Consider the following 23515-nt stretch of genomic DNA (forward strand, 5'->3'; position numbering starts at 1 on the left):
AAAGATTCACTCCAGAAGTGTAGGGAAAAGCCTGCATATGTGTGCTAAATTACTTCAGTTGTGTCTGACTCTTTGCGACCCTGGGGACTGAAGCCCACCAGGCTCCTCTGTCCATGGGATTCTTCAGGCCAGAATAGGTTGCCATGCCCTCCTCCAGAGGGTCTTCCCAACCCAAGGATCCAACTCATGTCTCCTGAGGTTCCTGCATTGCGGGTGGATTCTTTACCACTGAGCCACTGAGGAAGGCCAGACATAAGACTAACCTCTAATTAAAGGAAAACTCTACAAAACATAAAAGCAAAAACAGAAAGAATCTTCTTTCAGTTCAGTTCAGTTCAGTCGCTCAGTCAAGTCCAATTCTTTACAACCCCATGGACTGCAGCACGCCAGGCCTCCCTGTCCATCACCAACTCCCAGAGTTGACTCAAACTCATACCCATTTACTTTCACTTTTCACTTTCATGCACTGGAGAAGGAAATGGCAACCCACTCCAGTGTTCTTGCCTGGAGAATCCCAGGGACGGGAGCCTGGTGGGCTGCTGTCTATGGGGTCACACAGAGACGGACACGACTGACGTGACTTAGCAGCAGCAGCAGCATATCCATTGAGTCAGTGATGCCATCCAACCATCTCATCCTCTGTCATCCCCTTCTCCTCCTGCCTTCAATCTTTCCCAGCATCAGGGTCTTTTCAAATGAGTCAGTTCTTCCCATCAGTTGGCCAAAGTATACATTGGGGTAAATCAAAATAAGTAATTAAATTCAACTCACCTGCTAATCTTTTTTTAAATGTGGCTACTTAAAAAAAATTAATTACATGGATTGTTCTATATTTCCATTGAATGATGCTGGTCTGGACTTACTCTGTGAGCTTCCACCTCCAGGCATCCATGCTCGATGGTTTGTTGGGGATTCTAGGCATCATTGCTTCCTTGGGTCCCACATGCCAGTCACTTTGTTCCCATGAAATGTTTTAGGAATGTGTCCTGGCAGCTTTCGTGACTACCACATTCTGCGCTCACTGAAATCAATTTTTTATTTTTTTCTGCAGAAAAACACATGCATGTTTGTTTACTTGGTTTTGTTCTCGATTCTCATATTGTTCCTCTAAGGTTATTTGGCAGCTTATTAGCTGTAGGAGCTGCACAGATTTTCCTGTGGGTTGGAGGTTGTGGACCACACTTCAGTGTCTCATGGATCATTTCCTGTGGTTGGAATTGGGTGAGGGTTGGGGATATGTAAGGATTTCTCATGCCCTTTTCAAGTAGCACTCCAGTCTTCTGATAAGTATTATGTAAATATTTCTTCCCCAGCAGTCACTTTTAAAACGGATTTCTTGCTGTGTCACGTGTCAATGTTCTAACTTAGAAAACCATCTCATTTATGATTTTTGCTTTTTCCTTTGGTCATTTTCCTAATGGCTCAGAATGGCTCAACTTCAATTGAGGTTGAAACGATTATCTCTCTTATTGCGATAATCCAATTTTGCCTGTGTTTTCCACTTGCTATCAGCTGCGCCTCTGGTCTTCCATGACTTTGTTAGTCACCAGTAAAAATCAATATTAGGAATTATTGGGACCTGCAGTCTGATGCTGTGTGCCCAGGAGAGTTCTCATATCACTGGTGAGCACTTTGCTGAAGCCCTTCATTTGTTCAAGGTCGGTCTGGTGAGGATACCTTCCTTGCGCGGTTCTTGTTTGTGGGGCAGAGGGCTGGGGGCAGGGGTCCTTTGCTCTTATTCCCAGAAATACTGCCCTTTAAGTGTGCATACAACTTCTGTTCATCCACAGACAGGTGTTTGATCTGGCTCAGTGTGCCTCCCTCTTTAAATAGATGGTGTAAGGGCATACAGCTGTCACTCACTCTGTTTGCCTGTCTATGCCTGGGTTGTGGTACCCAGGGAAGGGATGTCATCCTGATGGCGAGGAGAGTCTGGTGCTTTCTGAAGCCGATGCCCCTGCATGTCGTCCATGTGGGCGGCTTCCAATGGATCAGGAGATTGCCTGCCTTCTTGCTGCCTCCCAACTGGTTATGTTTCATGACTTGTGGAAGACTTCATGGAATAAAAACAGTATTGCAAACAATCTCGACAAAACTGCCCTTTCCTAGGTGTCACTCACACTAGCTTTTTATTTAATGCTGCTTTGGGGCCCTTTGTTGCATTTATCTCATTCATTAGCATTGACTTGAACTTCCATTTTATGTCTGACTTCTTTATAGGACTTTGAAAGACCAGTTCATAGGAAATATATATCACATCTTCTATTCTTGGAAACTCAGTTTTCTCATCCCTCAAATGAGAATACTCATTCACATATTTTTTACATTCTCATCAGCTTGCTGTGATAATCAAATGAGATGTGGATATAATGAGGTTTTATTTATATAATAAAATACAGGATGCCTACTTTAATTTGAACTTCAGATAAACCATGAATAGCATTGAATTGGACATACTAATACTAAAAAATGTTAATGGTTTAGCTAAAATTCAAATTTAAGTGGGCATCCTTTCTTTAGTCTGCCCACTCCCTAGAACATAAGCATGCTTCCTGTTCTGCTGAAATTAGCAAATATAAGTTCTGCAGTACATTATGTACATTTTCATGTAATTACAGCTATTCATGTCTTTCAAATAACAACCATACTATTAACTTCCATCAGTCTTAAAAATCTTGCAGCAGCTCTATCTCCTTCATAATGAATAGCTGTAGTTTTTCAATTTGAGCGTGAAACTGTAAATATATGACTCTGAAATTTGTTTCCATAACATAATTAGTAGTTCATATTTTCACAAAAAGGTGAATTATTATGAGAATTTGGGCCAAAACAGTGTCACCCTATTGTCCTGCTCTCGGCACCGATTCTTCACTTTCTCTGAACCACTTTCTCCTCATTGTCTCTCTGGGGAAGTGATCTGTGATTGACAGGAAGTGCCAATTTTCTCTTTTCTTTCTGATCTCAAAACGGTAAAGACTGATGGAGATGCTTTTCTGTATTTCTAGCTTTTTTTTTTTTTACCTTCAGCTGACTTTGATTAGAGTATTGAGTTTCAGGAGTATGGAAGGTGTGTATGGTTATATTTTTCTGCGGCAAATTTTTAGAGCTGGTATTTTCTCAGCTGAAACCAATTAAAATGATTTTCTTCACTCCTGTTTAGTTTATGATGCTTTGAGAGGAAATATTTTGGAATTCATGGAGGATTATTTCTTGTTTCCCCTTCACACTGACTGATATCATATTTCTTACTAAAAGTTGTGATTCGACAGCATTAATCAGGAGTCTTTTTGGCAAATGTGCAAGTGACATGACATCCCTGTAACGTTTGCCTTCTGTCCCTGCCTTTCTGTCTCTCTACTTTCCTTCCTTGCCTAACTCACTTGTTCAGTCTCTCATCCAGCGCGTGTTCAGTAATCTGCACAGGCCACGGTAATGGCCACTCTGCAGACATCAGAGAACAACACTGACAGTGTCTGCCCTCTTGGAGCCTCATCGTGTCAAGCGTAGACGCCATGAAACAAGTAAATCAGTCATTAAACCCTGGAAACATTATAACACAAAATAACAAAAAACACAAGCACCCTGAGGGTCCTCCACAGTCACCCTAGTGCCAAAAGAGCAGGGAGCTCCATGAGGCGCCTCACGTGACGGATGCTCAGGGTGAAGATGACCCAGCAGAGGTATAGAGGGTGATGAGGATTAAAAAATACTCACTATGTAAAAACTGAGAGGCATGTCTTACTCAGTGGGAGTTTTTAGGACTTCAAGCCAGGAAGCCAGCATCTCAAATAACCCGAGAGAACTGCTTAGAGAGGAGGGGCCATGTTATATAGAAGTCTTGCAAACAAAGGGCAGATAGTCTGAATGTCAAATGTATTTTTTTTTTTTTTTTTGTAAATTAAAGAAAACGAGGTATCCCAAGTTTAAGGAATTTAGCACTTTTCTATGTATGGGAAGAGGAAGAGTCTGGGCTCACTGAAATCATCTCTTTGATATGCACCTCAGCATTTTCACTTCCTCAGCTTCCTTTCCTCTCAACTCACCCCGGGGAGTGGCTACAGGCTAGATGGCAGGTTTTCTTCTTCCAGAGTTCCCTCAGGGCTGCAATCACTGATGATGGTGGCATCCTTGTTTACTGATATGGCAGGAAATATTCTCAGTAGGCAAGCACCTAAATCGACACTACGGTGCCGTTCTCTAAAGTGCTGAGTCCTACAGTTTTGTTAGATCCCTGGATCGAACAAATCCCTGGATTTGTTAGTCAGCTGGAAAGTAGATACAAGGTGTGCAGAAATATACACCAAGAAATTTTGGTCAATGATGGTTAGTTCATTTAAATCAAATTTTTAAAGATCTTTTAAAATTTGTTTTTCCTGCACAGTTGCTTAAGAATCCAAAGTGTGTGTCAGCATATGGATGTTTGCATGATTATTGATTTGGTTTCACAGAGTAATCTGTCAGCAAAATAAATAGTAATCAGCCTGTCGTCTTTGTTCACCTGTTGAATAGGATTTAGTTCTCTCACCCTTGGCTCCTGTGAAAATAGTGTGCTGTTGTTCAGTTGCTAAGTCATGTCCAGCTTTTTGAGACCCCATGGATCTGCAGCACACCAGGCTTCCCTGTCCTTTGCTGTCTCCCAGAGTTTGCTCATGGATAAGGCAATGGCAACCCACTCCAGTACTCTTGCCTGGAAAATCCCACAGACGGAGGAGCCTGGTAGGCTGCAGTCCATGGAGTCGCTAAGAGTCAGACACAACTGAGCGACTTCACTTTCACTTTTCACTTTCATGCATCGGAGGAGGAAATGGCAACCCACTCCAGTGTTCTTGCCTGGAGAATCCCAGGGAAGGTGGGGCCTGGTGGGCTGCCGTCTCTGGGGTCGCACAGAGTCGGACACGACTGAAGCGACTTAGCAGCAGCAGCAGCAGCAGAGTTTGCTCAAACTTATGTCCATTGAGTCAGTGATGTCTTTCAACTCTCTCATCCTCTCTCGGCCCCTTCTCCTCCTGTTCTTTAGTCTTTCTCAGCATCAGGGTCTTTTCCAGTGAGTTGGCTCCTCGCATCAAGTGGACAAAGTAGAGTTTCATCCTCAGCTCTTCCAACGAATACGCATGGTTGCTTTCCTCTAGGATTGACTGCCTTGATCTCCTTGCTATCCAAGGGACTCTGAAGAGTCTTCTCCAGCACCACAGTTTGAAAGCATCAATTTTTCAGTGCTGGTAATAGTCAAAACATGACAGTTATTCAGCTGGACTCCCGCCTATTCTGCTGCTCCCCAACTATACTCCTGCATTGCTCTAAAATGTTCAATTTTATCTCAAGAGTCTTTTTTTAAATGTTTATTGGAGTATAGTTGATTTGCAGTGTTGTGTTAGCTTCAGGTATACAGCAAACTGAATCAGTTGTACATATACATGTATCCACTCTTAGATTCTTTCCCCATGTGGACCATTACAGAGTATTGAGTAGAGTTCCCTGTGCTATATAGCAGGTTCTTACTAGTTATCTATTTTATCCATCAGATCAGATCAGTCGCTCAGTCGTGTCTGACTCTTTGCGGCCCCATGAACTGCAGCACCCCAGGCTTCCCTGTCCATCACCAACTCCCAGAGTTCACCCAGACTCACGTCCATCGAGTCAGTGATGCCATCCAGCCATCTCATCCTCTGTCGTCCCCTTCTCCTCCTGCCCCCAATCCCTCCCAGCATCAGAGTCTTTTCCAATGAGTCAACTCTTTGCATGAGGTGGCCAAAGTACTGGAGTTTCAGCTTTAGCATCATTCCTTCCAAAGAAATCCCAGGGCCGATCTCCTTCAGAATGGACTGGTTGGATCTCCTTGCAGTCCAAGGGACTCTCAAGAGTCTTCTCCAACACCACAGTTCAAAAGCATCAATTCTTCGGCGATCAGCCTTCTTCACAGGCCAACTCTCACATCCATACATGACCACAGGAAAAACCATAGCCTTGACTAGACGAAACTTTGTTGGCAAAGTAATGTCTCTGCTTTTCAATATGCTATCTAGCTTGGTCATAACTTTCCTTCCAAGGAGTAAGCGTCTTTTAATTTCATGGCTGCAGTCACCATCTGCAGTGATTTTGGAGCCCAGAAAAATAAAGTCTGACACTGTTTCCACTGTTTCCGCATCTATTTCCCATGAAGTGATAGGACCAGATGCCATGATCTTTGTTTTGTGAATGTTGAGCTTTAAGCCAACTTTTTCACTCTCCACTTTCACCTTCATCAAGAGGCTTTTGAGTTCCTCTTCACTTTCTGCCATAAGGGTGGTGTCATCTGCATATCTGAGGTTATTGATATTTCTCCCGGCAATCTTATTCCAGTTTGTGTTTCTTCCAGTCCAGCATTTCTCATGATGTACTCTGCATATAAGTTAAATAAACAGGGTGACAATATACAGCCTTGATGTACTCCTTTTCCTATTTGGAACAAGTCTGTTGTTCCATGTCCAGTTCTAACTGTTGCTTCCTGGCCTGCATACAAATTTCTCAAGAGGCAGATCAAGTGGTCTGGTATTCCCATCTCTTTCAGAATTTTCCACAGTTTATTGTGATCCACACAGTCAAAGGCTTTGGCGTAGTCAATAAAGCAAAAATAGATGTTTTTCTGGAGCTCCCTTGCTTTTTCATGATCCAGCGGATGTTGGCAATTTGATCTCTGGTTCCTCTGCCTTTTCTAAAACCAGCTTGAACATCAGGAAGTTCACGGTTCACATATTGCTGAAGCCTGGCTTGGAGACTTTTGAGCATTACTTTACTAGCATGTGAGATGAGTGCAATTGTGCGGTAGTTTGAGCATTCTTTGGCATTGCCTTTCTTTGGGATTGGAATGAAAACTGACCTTTTCCAGTCCTGTGGCCACTGCTGAGTTTTCCAAATTTGCTGGCATATTGAATGCAACACTTTCACAGCATCATCTTTCAGGATTTGGGATAGCTCAACTGGAATTCCATCACCTCCACTAGCTTTGTTTGTAGTGATGCTTTCTAAGGCCCACTTGACTTCACATTCCAGGATGTCTGGCTCTAGGTCAGTGATCACACCATCCTGATTATCTGGGTCATGAAGATCTTTTTTGTACAGTTCTTCTGTGTATTCTTACCATCTCTTCTTAATATCTTCTGCTTCTGTTAGGTCCATACCATTTCTGTCCTTTATCGAGCCCATCTTTGCATGAAATGTTCCTTTGGTATCTCTGATTTTCATGAAGAGATCTCTAGTCTTTCCCATTCTGTTGTTTTCCTCTATTTCTTTGCATTGATCACTGAAGAAGGCTTTCTTATCTCTTCTTGCTATTCTTTGAAACTCTGCATTCAGCTGCTTATATCTTTCCTTTTCTCCTTTGCTTTTCATTTCTCTTCTTTTCACAGCTATTTGTAAGGCCTCCCCAGACAGCCATTTTGCTTTTTTGCATTTCTTTTCCATGGGGATGGTCTTGATCCCTGTCTCCTGTACAATGTCAGGAGCCTCATTCCATAGCTCATCAGGCACTCTATCTATCAGATCTAGGCCCTTAAATCTATTTCTCACTTCCACTGTATAATCATAAGGGATTTGATTTAGGTCATACCTGAATGGTCTAGTGGTTTTCCCTACTTTCTTCAATTTAAGTCTGAATTTGGCAATAAGGAGTTCATGGTCTGAGCCGCAGTCAGCTCCTGGTCTTGTTTTTGCTGACTGTATAGAGCTTCTCCATCTTTGGCTGCAAAGAATATAATCAATCTGATTTCGGTGTTGACCATCTGGTGATGTCCATGTGTAGAGTCTTCTCTTGTGTTGTTGGAAGAGGGTGTTTGTTATGACCAGTGCATTTTCTTGGCAAAACTCTATTAGTCTTTGCCCTGCTTCATTCCGTATTCCAAGGCCAAATTTGCCTGTTACTTCAGGTGTTTCTTGACTTCCTACTTTTGCATTCCAGTCCCCTATAATGAAAATAGTAGTGTATATATTCCCAGGTGGCACTAGAGATAAAGAACCCATCTGGCAATGCAGGAGATGTAAGAGATGCAGGTTTGATCCCTGGGTCGAGAAGATCCCCAGAAGAAGGACATGGCAACTGACTCTATTATTCTTGCCTGGAGAATTGCATGAACAGAGGAGCCTAGTGGGCTACAGTCCATAGAGCCCCAAAGAATTGGACCCAACTAAAGCACCCTAGCATGCACACATGCACACACACACATGGGCACTCTATATTCCCAAGAGTCTTACTTAAGCCTCATCAGAGCCTTGCTGTTCACTGGATAGTGGCAGGCCTGGCTCTTATCTTTAGTGTCAAACCTTGTTTGGTTGTCAGGGTTTCCTGAAGGGCAGCAGGGGCTCCCTGCCTGTTGCTGGTCCACAGGAAGCCTGGCAATTCCATCTGCCGGTGGATGCTGAAGTCAACTTCCGTGAAGCTCCCACTTTGTTTGCACCACTGCCCTGATGCTCTGCTCAACTTTGTTCCGTTGCATCATACAGGCAGGAAGACCTGAACCTCACTGGGTTGAACTTCCCACCAGCTGGGAACTGAGGTCTCCAAGTCAAAATTAGATTGACTTATATAATAAATACATACAGATTTTCTTCCACACTGAAGTCTGATTATTTATTAAAATGCTGCCTTGCTACATCATCTGCCCCCTGATCTCTCCATCCCCATACTTTGCTGTGTGTTCACAAACACACTCTTCCCTTAAACACAAGTGTGTGTATGCATGTTAAGGCACTTCAGTCATGTCTGACTCTTTGCAACCCTATGCACTGTAGCCCACCAGGCTCCTCTGTCCATGGGATTCTCCTTATTTTTAATCTTCCCAGCATCCATAGCAATTCTATTTGTGCTTGAGCTTTCTCAAAATTTACATGTTTTACCAACTAACCTAAAATAAAATTGAGCAATGATTTAATGATACTGAATATATTATTATATGCAAAATTAAATAGACTATTACATACATAATACTTATAACAGCTCATAATCAATGAATGATCACTGGAGATGTTTCAGATACATATTCCTTAATGAACTCAAGATAACATATATCCACTTTGTACATCCTCCATCTGTAAAGACTCTCCTAGGAATGGAAAACTGGAAAGGTAATTTCTGTCCAAATCTTCTGAGATTAGCAGATCGATCAGAGGCCTTGAAGCCAAAGGTTGTGGATTCCACTTCCTCTTTAAGAAGACTTCGTAGCCTCATCTGTGTTGATAGAGTGAGAACTGTGATGTTTTGAACCTAAGTTCCCTTGGGTTTTCTTCAGCCAGGGTGATCTGAGGAGCTTGCCAGCTGCTCTCAGAGGTGCTTCAGGAGGGTTGGATCCATGCCCTGGATTGGCAGACTGGCTAGAGGGGGTGGGGTTTCACATCCATGCACCACAGACAACATCCTATGTTTCAAGTCTGTGTCCCGACCTGGGGGTTTGACGGTGCCGTGCCCCTTACTGGCTGGGAGGACCCTCCTCCGTGTCCCTCACAGCCGCTCCGGGGGGATCTGTTGGTTCACGTGACCCCGGCCCTCTTGTCCTGGGGCAGCACTTAAGACCAAAATGCGTGTAAACACGTGATGAGCAGAAAATATGGAGGAAGGAGGGTGATGGGTCGAAATGGATGTTCAGTAGGATAGGAAAGAAGAATCCATGGAGCTGAGACCCAGGAGAGCATCCCAGAGAACAAGTCTGAGAGAGGGAGTGTGTGTGTGTCTAGATGCAGACACAGAGACGGAGATACTTTCAGGACAGGAAGGAAGCAGAAGCCTCCTTGGCCGCCTGCATATCTGCAGCTGTCTGTCAGATGGGGTCCACTGTGTTGGGCAGCAGAGTCAGCTCCTCTGTCTGATACCGAGAATCCAGCCCCTCTCACCTGGTGTTCTCCATGGGATGGTGCAAAGCTGGCTGCTTTGGACCACGGTAAGCTCTGATGTGGGCTTCCCTGGTGGCTCAGACGGTAAAGCATCTGTCTGCAGTGCAGGAGACCAGGGTTCGATCCCTGCGTTGGGAATATCCCCTGGAGAAGGGACTGACAACCCACTCCAGTACTCTTGCCTGGAAAATCCCATGGACGGAGGATCCTGGTGGGATACACTCCACAGGGTCGCAAAGAGTTGGACATGACTAAGCGACTTCACTTTCTTTTTTTCTTTCAAGCTCTGCCATGCTCTGGGTCTCTGGACCTGTGTGGGAACCAGGCAGCTGGTAGCCAAGTGGTCCTAATTCCGGTTTTATTTCGCTTGTGCTGAGAGCTGTCAAAATACTGGTGCCTGGCCCCACGTCCAGTGTGGCTCACTGAACACCTCCAGGGTGGGTCTCCTGGCATTTGTCCAAGCTCCTCAGATGGCCCTATGTGCAGCCCACCTGGAGAAGCCTGGTGGCTTAGCTGGTGAGTGACGGTGAGACTGCTGACCTCACTTTTCTGCTTTCCCTGTTGCCTCCGCAGATTATGGCACCATTAAGAAGGTGCGGGCGCCCCTGACCCAGACCTCCGGCGGCTGTGTGCTGGAAGAGATGGAGCTCTTCCCTGAGAGGCGACCCGAGCCCGTCAGGAGCCTGCGGATCCTGCACAGCCAGAGTGTCCTGTTCGCGGGCCTGCGAGAGCACGTGGCCAAGATCCCGCTGAAGAGGTGCCAGTTCTACCGCTCACGCAGGTAGGGCAGCCCCGGGGAGGGGGGTCCATCCCACATGCTGGCGCCCCTTGTAGACACCCCGCCCAGGGAGAGGGTTCAGGAGCCCTGAGGATGGATGGGGACCAGAGCATCCTTGTGTGTCCTGCATCCCAGGATGCAGACTTCTGATACACGCCAGCTTGCTATGCCAACCATAATACATCAGCATCCCTGGAAGAAGAACCCCTGTATGACATCTGTAAGCAGATGTTAGGATTGAAGTGAATTGTTCAGTGAGTTTGGAGAAGGAAATGGCAACCCACTCCAGTATTCTTTCGTGGAGAATCCTGTGGAGAGAGGAGACTGGTAGGCTGCAGTCCAAAGGGTCACAGAGTCAGACATGACTGAAATGACTGAGCACGCCCGCAGCACTGAATGATAATGCTGATATTTGGTCTTCCTGAATTAATCTGGCACAAGTTATATATATATATATTGACCTGGTCACTAAAGTATTTATCTATGTGTGTTGTGTGTTCAGTTGCTTAGTTGTCTCTGACTCTTTGCAACCCCATGGACTATAGCCCACCAGTCTCCTCTGTCCCTTGGGAATACTGGAGTGGGTTGCCATTCTCTCCTATAGGGGATCTTCCCAACCCAGGGATCAAAACCCACATCTCCCATGGCTCCTACATTGGCAGGTGGATTCTTTACCACTGAGCCACCTAGCAAGCCCGCCTTTCTTATCTAACACATACTAATTGCTGTAGAATCTAACTGAATAATATATATTGTGCAAGATTTAAAGCACTCTGCAAAGTCAGTATTCTTACATAGAAAAAGATTCTTATATTTAATGACAATCATGACAATATTGCTTTATAGATGGTTTTAGACAGCACAGTATATAATAAAATTCCTCTTTTGGTATCAGAGTGTTGAGAAACAAATAACATTAGGGCCCTCCCAACTAATAACAATGCTCTTGTGATTGCTGAAAACAAATAGTGATATTGATTAACGACTATCTTTTATGTAACAGCTTTTCCCTAAATGTAACCAATGGCTGCTTGTAGTTTGTTCTGCTTTGTGTTTCCCGCAGTGCTGGCCCAGGGCAGAAATTGTTCTGGCCCAGTTCTTGATAGCTCAGTGGTTGACCGGGAAGGCTGGGGTCTTGCCTGTGGGAGTGTCACAAGTTCAGTGAACCTGAAAGGTCACCAGTCTTCCAGCTCCAGGCCAGGAAGCTCTGGGGATGTGACAGAGGACATCACACAAGAAGTCAGACCCGAGCCAAACACAGGTGTTCCTGCTGCCAGAATGGATGTTAGCGCCTTGCAAAAAGTTTTAGCTGCTCAGTTGTGTCCGACTGTTTGTGACTAATGGACTATAGCCCTCCAGGCTCCTCTGTCCATAGAATTCTTAGGCAAGAATAACGGAGTGAGTTGCCATTTCCTTCTGCAGGGGATTTTCCCAACCCAGGGGTCTAACCCAGGTCTCCTGCGTTGCAGGCAGAGCAGGAGGCAATTCCCCTTTTCTCTGGCGCTCTGTTAGCTCAGCAACGTGTAGATGCCGCTTAGGCAACTAGATCCTGAATCAGGTCAAGCAAGGCAGGCATCATCTGCACGCCTCTCATCTCCTAGGCAACTGCACTTGCAGCTCAGTCATGAATCCACAGGCACCAGCAGCCTCCAGGCACAGCTGCCCAGGAGGAGTTGACAGTCTCCCCTGTTCCTTTCAGGAGAATAAGCCTCTTGTCTGTCTGTATCAGGCTTCTGGGAGGACAGAATTTTACAGTTCTATCCAGAGCTGAATCTGCCTGCTGTTTTCTTGTCCACTTGCTCAGGGAAAAGCAGTGAGAGATGATATTTATTGTAAACTGATAGACTGTGATCCTCTGTGTACTCACAACAGACTGGGTTAGTTTGTATTTGACCCTTAAATGCTCCATTTGAGGAAAGAGAATCTAAAGATTTCAACCCAAGAGTTTCTCTGAATTTCTTCCAAAGTTTTTCTGTCATCTTCCTCTCATAGAAAGACAAGAAATCCTCTCTTAACATTCCCGGGAGAAAAAAAAGAATCAATTTTTAAGGAACTGATAGCTACATGACCAGACTTTTATAAATTATGGAGAAAGATAGTGTGTTTTTTTCTAGACAAAAGCAATTTTAATTTTCAAGAAATATGCCTAAAGAAACACGCTGTAGAGGAATAGGATACTAATTGTTAAATATACTATTTTTTTCTTTTTGAAATAAATTTATTTATTTTTAACTGAAGGAGAATTGCTTTGCAGTATTGTGTTGGTTATGGCCAAACATCAACATGAATCAGCCACAGTTATACCTATGTCCCCTCACTCTTATTTTTTTCTTTTTTTTAATTTTTATTTTACATTGGACGATAATTTGTTGACAATGTTGTGTTAGTTTTAGGTGTACAACAAAGCAATTCGGCTATACATATATTTATTTTTTTCAAGTATTTTCCTATTTAGGTTATTACAGAATATTGAGCAGAGTTCCCTGTGCTATACAGTTTATCCTTATTGGTTATCTATTTTAAAGATAGTAGTGTGTATATTGGAGAAGGCAATGGCACCCCACTCCAGTACTCTTGCCTGGAAAATCCCACGGATGGAGAAGCCTGGTGGGCTGCAGTCCATGGGGTCATTAAGAGTCGGACACAACTGAGCGACTTCACTTTCACTTTTCACTTTCATGCATTGGAGAAGGAAATGGCAACCCACTCCAGTGTTCTTGCCTGGAGAATCCCAGGGACGGGGGAGCCTGGTGGGCTGCTGTCTATGGGGTCGCACAGAGTCGGACACGACTGAAGTGACTTAGCAGCAGCAGCAGCAGTGTGTGTATGTCAGTCCCAAACTCCCAACTTATGCCCTCAACCACCTTTCCCCTTTGGTAACCACAAGTTTGTTTTCTAAGTCTGTGAATCTGTTTCTGTTTTGTAAATAAGTTCACTTGTATAATTTTTGTTGAATTCCACATATAAGCAACACTATGACATTTGTCTTTCTCTGCCTGACATTTCACTTAGTATGGTAATCTCTCCATCCATCTTGTTGTAAATGGCATTTCATTTGTGTTAATGTGAAAGTGAAAGTAAAAGTCGTGCAGTCGTGTCCAGCTCTTTGCGATCCCATGGACCGTAGCCAGCCAGGCTCCTCTGTCCATGGAATTCTCCAGCAGAAATATTGGAGTGGGTAGCCATTTCCTTCTCCAGGGGGTCTTCCCAGGAGATCAAACCCAGGTCGCCCACATTGCAGGCAGATTCTTTACCATCTGAGCCACCATTTCATTTGTTTTAGTGGTTGAGTGATATCCCATTTTATATATGTCCCACGTGTTCTGTATCTATTTTTCTGTCGATGAACATTTAGATTACGTCTCTGACATTGCTATTGTAAACAGCGCTGCAGTGAGTATGTGTGTGCATATTTTCGAGCCATGATTTTCTCTGGAAATATGCCCGGGAGTGGAATTGCTGGACCATACAGAGCTCCATTTTTAGTTTTAAGGAAGCTCCACACTGTTTTCCACAGTGGCAGCACCAATTTACATTCCCACGAGCAGTTTAGGAGAATTCCCTTTTCTTCATACCTTTTCCAACATTTATTATTTATAGACTTTTTGATGATGGTATTTCTGACTTGTGTGAGGTGTTATTTTAGTTTTGATTTTTATTTCTCTCATAGTTAGCAGTGTTGAACATTTTTCATGTGCCTTTTGGCCATCTGTGTGTCTTCTTTGGGTAAATATATATTTATGTCTTCTGCCCATTTTTTAACTGGGTTGTTTGTGTTTTCTTTATGTTGAGTTTCATGAGCTATTTGTAAATTTTGGAGATTAATCCTCTGTGGGTTACTTTGTTTGCAAACATTCTCTCCCATTCTGAGGGTTGTCTTTTCATTTTGTTTATGGTTTCCTTGGCTGTGCGAAAGCTTTTGAATTTCATTAAGTCCCATTTGTTTTAATTTTCCTTTTTATTTCCATTTTTGTAGGAGATGGATCAAAAAAGATATTGCTGCAATTTATGTCAGAGTATTCTGCCTGTGTTTTCCCTCTAAGAATTTTATAGTATAGTCTTCCATTTAGATCTTTAATCTATTTTAAGTTAATTTTTGGGTATGGTATTAGAACAGGTGTCCCCACCTTTTTTGGCACCAGACACCAGTTTGGTGGGAGACGACTTTTCCGCAGATGAGAATGCAGATGGTGTCAGGGTAATTCAAGCCCACTACATTTATTGTGCGCTTATTTCTATGACTACACCTCAGATCATCAGGTATTAGATCCTGGAGGTTGAGTGCTCCTGTGTTAGACAATGTTCTAATTTCGTTCTTTTATATGTAGCTGTCTGGTTTTCCTAGCACCACTTATTGAAGAGACTGTCTTTTCTCCATTGTATTGTCTTGCCGCCTTTGTTATAGATTAATTGCCCACAGGTGTGTGGGCTCATTTCCGGGCTTTCTGACTTGTTCCATTGATCCATATGTACATTGTTTGTGCCAGTGCCATACTCTTTGGATGACCATAACTTTGTAGTATAGCCTGATGTCAGGGAGCCTGATTCCTGCAGCTCTGATTTTCTTCCTCAGTATTGCTTTGCTTATTTAGGGTTTTTTGTGTCTGTACAAATTTTTAAATATTTTGTTCTAGGCCTATAACAAATGCCATTGGTAATTTGGTAGGGACTGCTTCCCAGGTGGTCCTAGTGGTGGAGAACCAGCCTGCCAGTGCAGGAGACACAGGAGACAGGGGTTCAGTCCCTGGGTGGAGAAGATCCCCCAGAGGAGGACATGGCAATCTGCTCCAGTATCCTTGCCGGGAGAATCCCATGGACAGAGGAGCCTGGGCAGCTATAGCCCATAGGGACAAAGAGACGTACAAGACTGCAGTGACTTAGCACACGTTGAGTCTGTAGATTGCCTTGGGTAGTATAGTCATTTTGACAATATTGACTCTTCCAATCTAAGAGCATGGTATATCTTTCCATCTGTTTGTGTTATGTTTGATTTCTTTCATCTTGTCTTATGGCTTTTGGAGTACGGGTTTTTGCCTCCTTTGGTAGGTTTATTCCTAGGCTAGGTCTTTTATCCTTTTTGCTGTGAAGGTAAATGAGATTGTTTCTTTAATTTCTCTTTCTGATCTTTTATTGCAGGATACAAACTTAATACACAGAAATCTATTGCATTTTTCTTTACACTAACAATATTAATTATGCTTTTTATAATAGAATAAGTAATTTTGTTATCAGAAAATCAATTTTATGAGTAAATTTTGAAGTGTTTAAGAAGAGAAATTGAGCTTAACTAAATTACTTACCTCCTTCAGAATCATACTCACATTGTTCATTTTGTTAATATCTGTTTCTCAGAGGCAAGGCAGTTTGATATCTGATGCAATGCTTAGAAATTATAACACCTGATACAGTTTTCCAAGATTCTTCTATGTCTGCCACTATGCTGGATCTTATCCCCACTTTCCTTAATCACAGCACCCTGACAGTAAAGTCAAACAGCATCTCCAATTTTCAGATAAAGAAATGGTAGCTGGGATTTCTGGTGCCCTGCCCGAGGTCACATAGCTCTTGCATTCAAAACTCAGGTTCGGAGCTGAACTCTCTTGCTCCCAAGGCCCAGACTTTATTTTTGGTTCTCTCTGCTCCTCCTGGTACAAAGAATATGTCATGCTCAGTCATCCGATTTCAGCAGGGATGGACCATTTGATGGCATTTTCCATGGAGTTGCTGAGAGCTAGAATTAGTACCAGGACAGGCTGAACTCAGTCTATTGACAAGTACCCCCAGCTTCCTCCCATTAGTCCTTTCTTTATTATGACTGCCACCAGGCTGGGTTAAGGAGACCAAAAGGAGGTTTTATACCGCTGGGCTACTGTAAAATGAGTCTTTATCCTCCAGCTGTTCTAGAGGTGACCCTGGACCCAGGAGAGGCCAAAATAATGTGCACGCCTGTGCCATCCATGCTGTGCACACATTGTAACTTGGGGCCAACGGCATGATGTTTTTAACTTCCCATAACTGTTTTCCTCAGAACGGTATTTTGAAAGAACAATATCTTAAAAATATATTTTGGTCAAGTTTGACCTCAAAAAAATGAGCAGAAAGATCTTGTTTTAATTTTAGTCTTTTTTTTTTTTTTTCTGCACAACCCATTTAAGAAATAGCATGGAAAAATGATGCAAATAATAAAGCAGCTGATCAGAATGGGGGATGACTTCTGAGGATGTAGAGTGGGAGAGAAAGGTTACTTTTCCTGTGTGCCCTTCATACTCCAGGACTTATTTACCACACACATGTGTTAGTTTCATGAAATGAATCATATTTGCTGAATTCTAAGGAACATGTGTGTTTAGGAAGAGCTGGATGTGGGTACAGCCTGTGAAGGGCTTCCCTGGTGGTGCTAGTGGTAAACAATCCGCCTGCCAGTGCAAGAAACTTAAGAGACGAGGGTTCAACCTGTGAGTCAGGAAGACCCCCTAGAGGAGGGTAAGGCAACCCTCTCCAGTGTTCTTGCTTGGAGAATCTCACGGACAGAGGAGCCTGGTGGGTTATGGCCTGCTGGGTCTCAAAGAGTCAGACAGGACTGAAGCAACTTAGCACATATGCACAGCCTGTGAAATGGAGTGTAGGTAAGCTGATGTCATCCTCACATGAGGCTGGTGCACAGTCAGGGGCTCCCAGCATGAAAGTGGTTCAAGGTCTTCATAGGGATGCACAGGATGAAGCAGCCAAGAATAGCCATTAACTTAATTCCTGCTGATACAAATACCAAGGTAAAGTCATAACCAGCCACTTGCAAAAGAAGAGACTGGCCAAGGATTGATAGTGTTCTCATCTCCCTGCTTTAGGAAGAAAGGAATGACCACAGGACTCAGACTATAACCATCACATCCAGGAATCAAGCTGTTATCCCCTGCCTCCCACCTCCAAGGAAATTGTGTGACCTTCCAGTTAATTCAGCTGAATGAAACTCCCCAGGTCTAAAGAAAAGAAACCCTGGGGAAGTGGAGTGGTAGGGCTTTTGACTTAGACTTTAAAGTCATTTTAAGGTTGTGCATTAATTAGATCAGTGGGTTGGCACATGTCCTCTGTAAAGAACTGGATAGAAGATGTTTCAGGCTTCCCAGGCTGTAGGGTCTCTGTTGCCACTTCTCTACTCCATCCTTGCAGCATGGAAGCAGCCTCAGATCATAATGAGTGGGTGTGGTTGTATGTCAGCAAGGCACACAGATTCATCAGGCAGAGAAACAATTTACTTTTAGAGTCAGATAGTTCAGTATTTACATAGACAATGAAAGTAAGAACAGAAAATGTATCAGCTACCCAAGTTCCTTGGGCTTCCCTGGTGTCTCAGCAGGTAAAACTACCACCTGCCAATGCGGGAGACATAGGAGATGTGGGTTTGATCCCTGAGTCAGGAAGATTCTCTGAAATAAAGGAAATGGCAACCCACTCTAGTATTCTTGCCTGGGAAATCCCATGGACAGAGGAGCCTGGTTATCTAAAGCTCATGGAGTCACAGAGTCGGACACGACTTAATAACTGAGCTGCCAGGCAACAGCAATCCAGGGCCCTTATCCCACAGATGACACCAAAACAAAACGACCCAGGGTCCTTATCTCACAGCTGATAACCCACAGAAGAACTTGGGCCCCACATGGCTGAGGAACTGGGTACGTGCTACAGTTTTATGCCTCCAACTGGACTCTAGTAGGGGTGAGAGTAGGGGGCAGAAACCCTTATGCCTCATTAGAACTCGGGAGGCAATGAGAAACTATCTCACGAAACCCTGCCTGGAGCACAGCGAGGTGGAAGGAAAGCAGCTTTGTAGCAGGCGCTCATAATCCTCGCATGTGCGTGATTGGAGCATCCCGGGGCACTCCACCTAAGCTTAGGTCAGCTGTGGTTAAGCTTTGCCTGACATGGAGATGTGACAGTCACCAGGATACTGGGGCCAAGAATCTGCCTCCCCTGTGTTTCAGTGAGACTTCAGGGAATAGGCTGGATTAGGACCATGGGCTGTCATTTGCTGATTCCTGACTTAGATTATTGTCATATATGCCTTTCGAATGAACCAACGTGCCTTGCATCATTATATACACTAACATTTAAAATTGGGTGTTAAATTACATCCATTAAGTATTAAATTACATAATTTAACTCTAAACCCAGTTAATATTTTCTACTCTTCAGACACTCATCAAGTTTTTATTTTTTATTTGACACCCACCACAATTATGAGCTAAGATAAACCTATTAGGCTGTAGAGTCAACATTTCACAGATGAGGAATTGGATCGGAATCAGAGAGAGATTGTATAAAGACTCATCAGTCACAGAACAGAAACTGGAATTCTGAGTATGGGCTGCCAGGGGAGGCTTCCTTCTGCCCTTGAGAACATGAACTCCAAAGGCTGGCACTGTCTTTCTAGGCTCCCTGTAGCCTTCAGCATGTGCCTGGCCAGAGACAGGCTCAGTAAATACTTATCAAATTAACAAATGGATACTCTGCCTCTCTCCTTTCTACTATTTTTCTTCATGACCTTAAAAAAAAAAAAAAACCCTCAATTCTTGAGAAACTGTAAAGCTTTCTTTAAAGAAAAGTATGCATGCATGAGTGATAAGCTGCTTCAGTTGTGTCTGACTCTGAGCCACGCTATGGACTGTAGTCCAGCAGCCTCTGCTATCCATGGGATTCTCCTGACCCATGGGATCAAATCCACGTCTTACATCTCCTGCATTGTTAGACAGGTTCTTTACCACTAGCACCACCTGGAAAGCCCACAGAAAAGTGTAGCAGTGATGTAAAACATTACCCAAAGGACTGGAAGCCCTTAGTCCTTAGGTATTTGTTTTATTTTTGCCTTGTTATAAAAAAACTATTTGGAGAGAGAAGAAAAGCTGAGAACTGGAAGAACCCCAGCCTATATATAACATAAGAGACATCTCTTTTAAATTTTGCTTATACAACTGGAGGGAAAGAGGAAACCATTAAGAAAAAACTTTAACTCCCTTTTTAAATGGATGTCTAGTTATTCCATTCAAATAACTACATTTCAAATTCTAGTTAGCCTGTAATTAAAAAAACGTTAACACCTCATGAAGACGATTAATATCAAAATTAAGTTACTGCAGGATGTATATTATTTGAAAGAACAAAGTTTTAAGAGGTGGAGTTAATAATTGGCACCTTTATTAATGAAATATTCTCTAAAAAAATCATTTGCCTGATGAGACAAGCACAGTAAATAGAGAGAAATTGCAGAATCCCCGAAAAGTCCCCCAGTAAGACAAACTTAACCACTCAGTTATGAATCATATAAACATCAAAAGGATGTTTTGACAAGTACCCATTTTACAAAATAAATATTCTCCCTTTATTTTATTTTTTTAAATTTAAATTTATTTTAATTGGAGGCTAATTACTTTACAATATTGTATTAGTTTTGCAATACATCAACATGAATCCTCCATGGGTGTACACGTGCTCCCCATCCTGAACCCCCCTCCCACCTCCCTCCCCGTACCATCCCTCTGGGTCATCCCAGTGCACCAGCCCCAAGCATCCTGTATCCTGCATCGAACCTGGACTGGCGATTCATTTCTTGTATGATATACGTGTTTCAATGCCATTCTCCCAAATCATCCCACCCTCTCCCTCTCCCACAGAGTCCAAAAGACTGTTCTATACATCTGTGTCTCTTTTGCTGTCTCAAAAAACTTGCTGCTGTTCAGTTGCTAAGTCGTGTCCAACTCTTTGGGACCCCATGGACTGAAGCACACCAGGCTTCCCTGTCCTTCAGTCTCCTGGAGTTTGCTCAAGCTCATGTCCATCAAGTTGGTGATGCCACTCAACCATCTCGTCCTCTGTCATCCCCTTCTCCTCATGCCTTCCATCTTTCCCAGCATCAGAGTCTTTTCCAATGAGTCGGCTCTTTGCATCAGGTGGCTAAAGGATTGGAGCTTCAGCTTCCGCATCAGTGCTTCCAATGAATATTCAGGACTGATTTCCTTTAGGATTGACTGGTTTGATCTCCCTCCTGTCCAAGAGACTCTCAAGAGTCTTCTAAATCTCAGTGTCTTGAGCTTTTATTGGCACTGGCTTTGGTGTAGCCTCTACAGACTGTGGGATTTCCTTAGTTAATTCACTCATAGTATATTTATTGAACCTCGAGGGTACCAACCACCAAGCTAGGTTCTGTGTATATGATGACAGATGACACATCCTTACCCTGTCTTCCTGGGCTCAGAATCTAATAAGAAATTCTGACATAAATAAAATCTCCCAAATATCTCTTCTGGACTCAAACCAGAGGACCTTGGACTTACTTTAGACTTTATCCCAAAATTGATTTATCATTAAAGTCTGATCCTAGACTCCACTACGACCTAATCTCCAAGCCTGCTGTTCCTTTCCAGTTATTTTTTAAGCTATGTCTGAATCACAACCAGTGCTCTAATCTTAAATTTCCAATAGTAAGGGAATTAATTACCAAGTTACGTATACTGACTTGGTGGAGTATTCCCTCAGTGGATTATTCTTAAATCATTAAACGGTAACTATGAAGACATGTATATGATACGATCTGAACTGAAAAAAATAAGCTGACATCATGTGTTTGCCGTCATTAACACTGTTTAGAAAATAGAACGAAAAGTATATATGTCCACATGATATTTACAACTGTAAAATACATGCCAACATGCTGATTACAACCCTGTAAGAGTGGCTTGGAGGTGGGCCTGAACTGGAACACAGTGTCTTCCGGCAGAGTCATTAAGTCACACACCCAAGGCAGGGTGGATAAGGAACAGACAAAGCATGCATTGAACATGAACATGGATGAATTAAACCAGTAAATTAAGAAATATGTCATACTACTCTTCAGTAGTATTCAGAGGAAATGGGGTTTATGTGAAGAAGGACGCTTACAATTTGGGAGGAATTCTCTATTCTAAAAGGAATTCTCTGTTCTAAGGAAAAGAATGTCAAATACTAACAAAAAAAAATTCTCGAGTTAATCACAGAATCTTAGAAGGTCTCATGAAGTGAGGGAGTTCAGTGTGCAGTAGGATCATGGTACATCCACCTTTGACAATGATGTAGACATATATTTGATCCAGGTAGAAAATGAAAGCAAAGAAAACATATGAGTGTCATCTTGCAGAGATGCTATGGGCTGCCCCCACAACCTTAGAATTATGAGTACACTTTTTTCCTTCTCTTCTTTTGCCAAATGTGTTAAAGTAATCATATTGTCATTACAATGGAGAATAAGTTTCTAAGAACAAGAAACTGCAAAGAATTTTCCACAAGTCAAATCCGCTAGTACAAGTTCTTAGCTTTCCTTAGTCACCCAATAGTTTTGGGGTTTCACTCTCTGGTTGGTTTCCTAAATGAGTATGTTACTGTCTTATAAGTGGCAGTCTGGGTTCCAAATAGTCATCTTGGATAGAGTTTTAAAATCAGTGTAATTACCAACCCTTTGTACCTCATTCGTATTGAGAGGCGCAACTAAAGGATTCACACTGCAAGGTTTCATTATTTACTGTCCACTCCACTGGCCTCCTGTTTTTGAGCTTGCAGATTGAAAGCTATGTAACGAACTCTATTCCACCACTCCTTCAAACTGGGGTGCTGGAGAAGACTTCTGAAAGTCCCTTGGATAGCAGGGAGATCAAACCAGTCAATTTTAAGGGAAATCAACCCTGAATATTCATTGGAAGGACTGATGCTGAAGCTGAAGCTCCAGTATTTTGGTGTGAACAGCCGACTCATTGGAAAAGTCCCTGATGCTAGAAAAGATTGAGGGCAGAAGGAGAAGAGGGCATTAGAGGATGAGAAGGCTGGATGGCATCACTGATGTAATGGGCATGAACTTGGGCAAACTTCGGGAGAGGGTGAGGGACAGGGAGGCCAGGCGTGCTGCAGTCTATGGGGTCACAAAGAGTCAGACATGACTGGGTGACTGAACAACAACAGTGCTCTATGGGTAAGTTTGGGCTGCAGCAAGCTTATAGGCAACACCGGATTTTTGCATCTGAGTTATTCTCAGCAGAAACACCTTGGCTTTTATTCCCTGAGTCCCCGTAAGATTGTATTTGCAGCCTGGTCCAATGAATTAGTGATTCTTAAGGAAGTCATCATCCCTCTGTCAGCACAAAGCAGCTCCCATATGGAAAGACCATGAGCTCTGGATGCAGGTGGATCTGGATAAGACTTTAGCTTGATGCGTGATTGTGAGCAAATGACTCAGTGTGTTAAGTGTTAGTCGCTGAGTCATGTCTGACTCTTGCGACCCCATGGACTGTAGCCCACCAGCCTCCTCTGTCCATGGCATTCTCTAGGCAAGAATACAGGAATGGAATTCTGTTCCCTTCTCTGGGGATCTCCCCGATCCAAGGATCGAACTCAGGTCTTCTGCATTGCAGGCAGATTCTTTACCATCTTACCACCAGGAAAACAAAAAGACAGAGACCATATAATGGGTCTGACAAATAAAAAGAATTCAGTATGAGATGCTCCTCTCCTTTCCTGCCTGAGTATTATATTCAGTTCACCTAGGTCCTGAGGAGCCAGGGCTGCTGTTATATACGTGTTTTGCCTTCTTTGTCCAGATAAGCTTCACTTGCCTCTGGACCAAACAGAGGGCACACTGAGCTGTCAGGAATTTGTTCTTGCACCTTTAAACAACTTCACATTGTCTGAGATGTAGGGGACCCATCAGGCTAGATTCTGCTCCTTGCATTCAGTTATTTACCTAGCTCTAGTCTGTTTGAACAAAGGGATTTTCTACCACGACCACACTCTGTTTGTAGGTGAGTGATGTCAGCATGGTCCCATCCAATAGGCAGGTGCATCTGCCAGTGGAAATTCAGTAAT

The 23515-nt window shown here is 43.2% G+C and overlaps 1 protein-coding gene across 5 annotated transcripts in view; it reads left to right on the forward strand.

Annotated features, from left to right (window-relative positions):
- The window catches only part of SEMA5A (semaphorin 5A), a 568136-nt gene that overhangs the window by 436051 nt on the left and 108570 nt on the right, over positions 1-23515 (forward strand). For all 5 annotated transcript variants that reach the window (XM_070357735.1, XM_070357734.1, XM_070357733.1 and 2 more), the window contains one exon: positions 10432-10639. In XM_070357735.1, the coding sequence (XP_070213836.1) occupies positions 10432-10639 (208 nt within the window). The remainder of the gene's footprint in view (positions 1-10431; positions 10640-23515) is intronic.

Source organism: Bos mutus, chromosome 20 (genome assembly GCF_027580195.1).
Source record: "Bos mutus isolate GX-2022 chromosome 20, NWIPB_WYAK_1.1, whole genome shotgun sequence".
Classification (NCBI taxonomy): Eukaryota; Metazoa; Chordata; class Mammalia; order Artiodactyla; family Bovidae; genus Bos; species Bos mutus.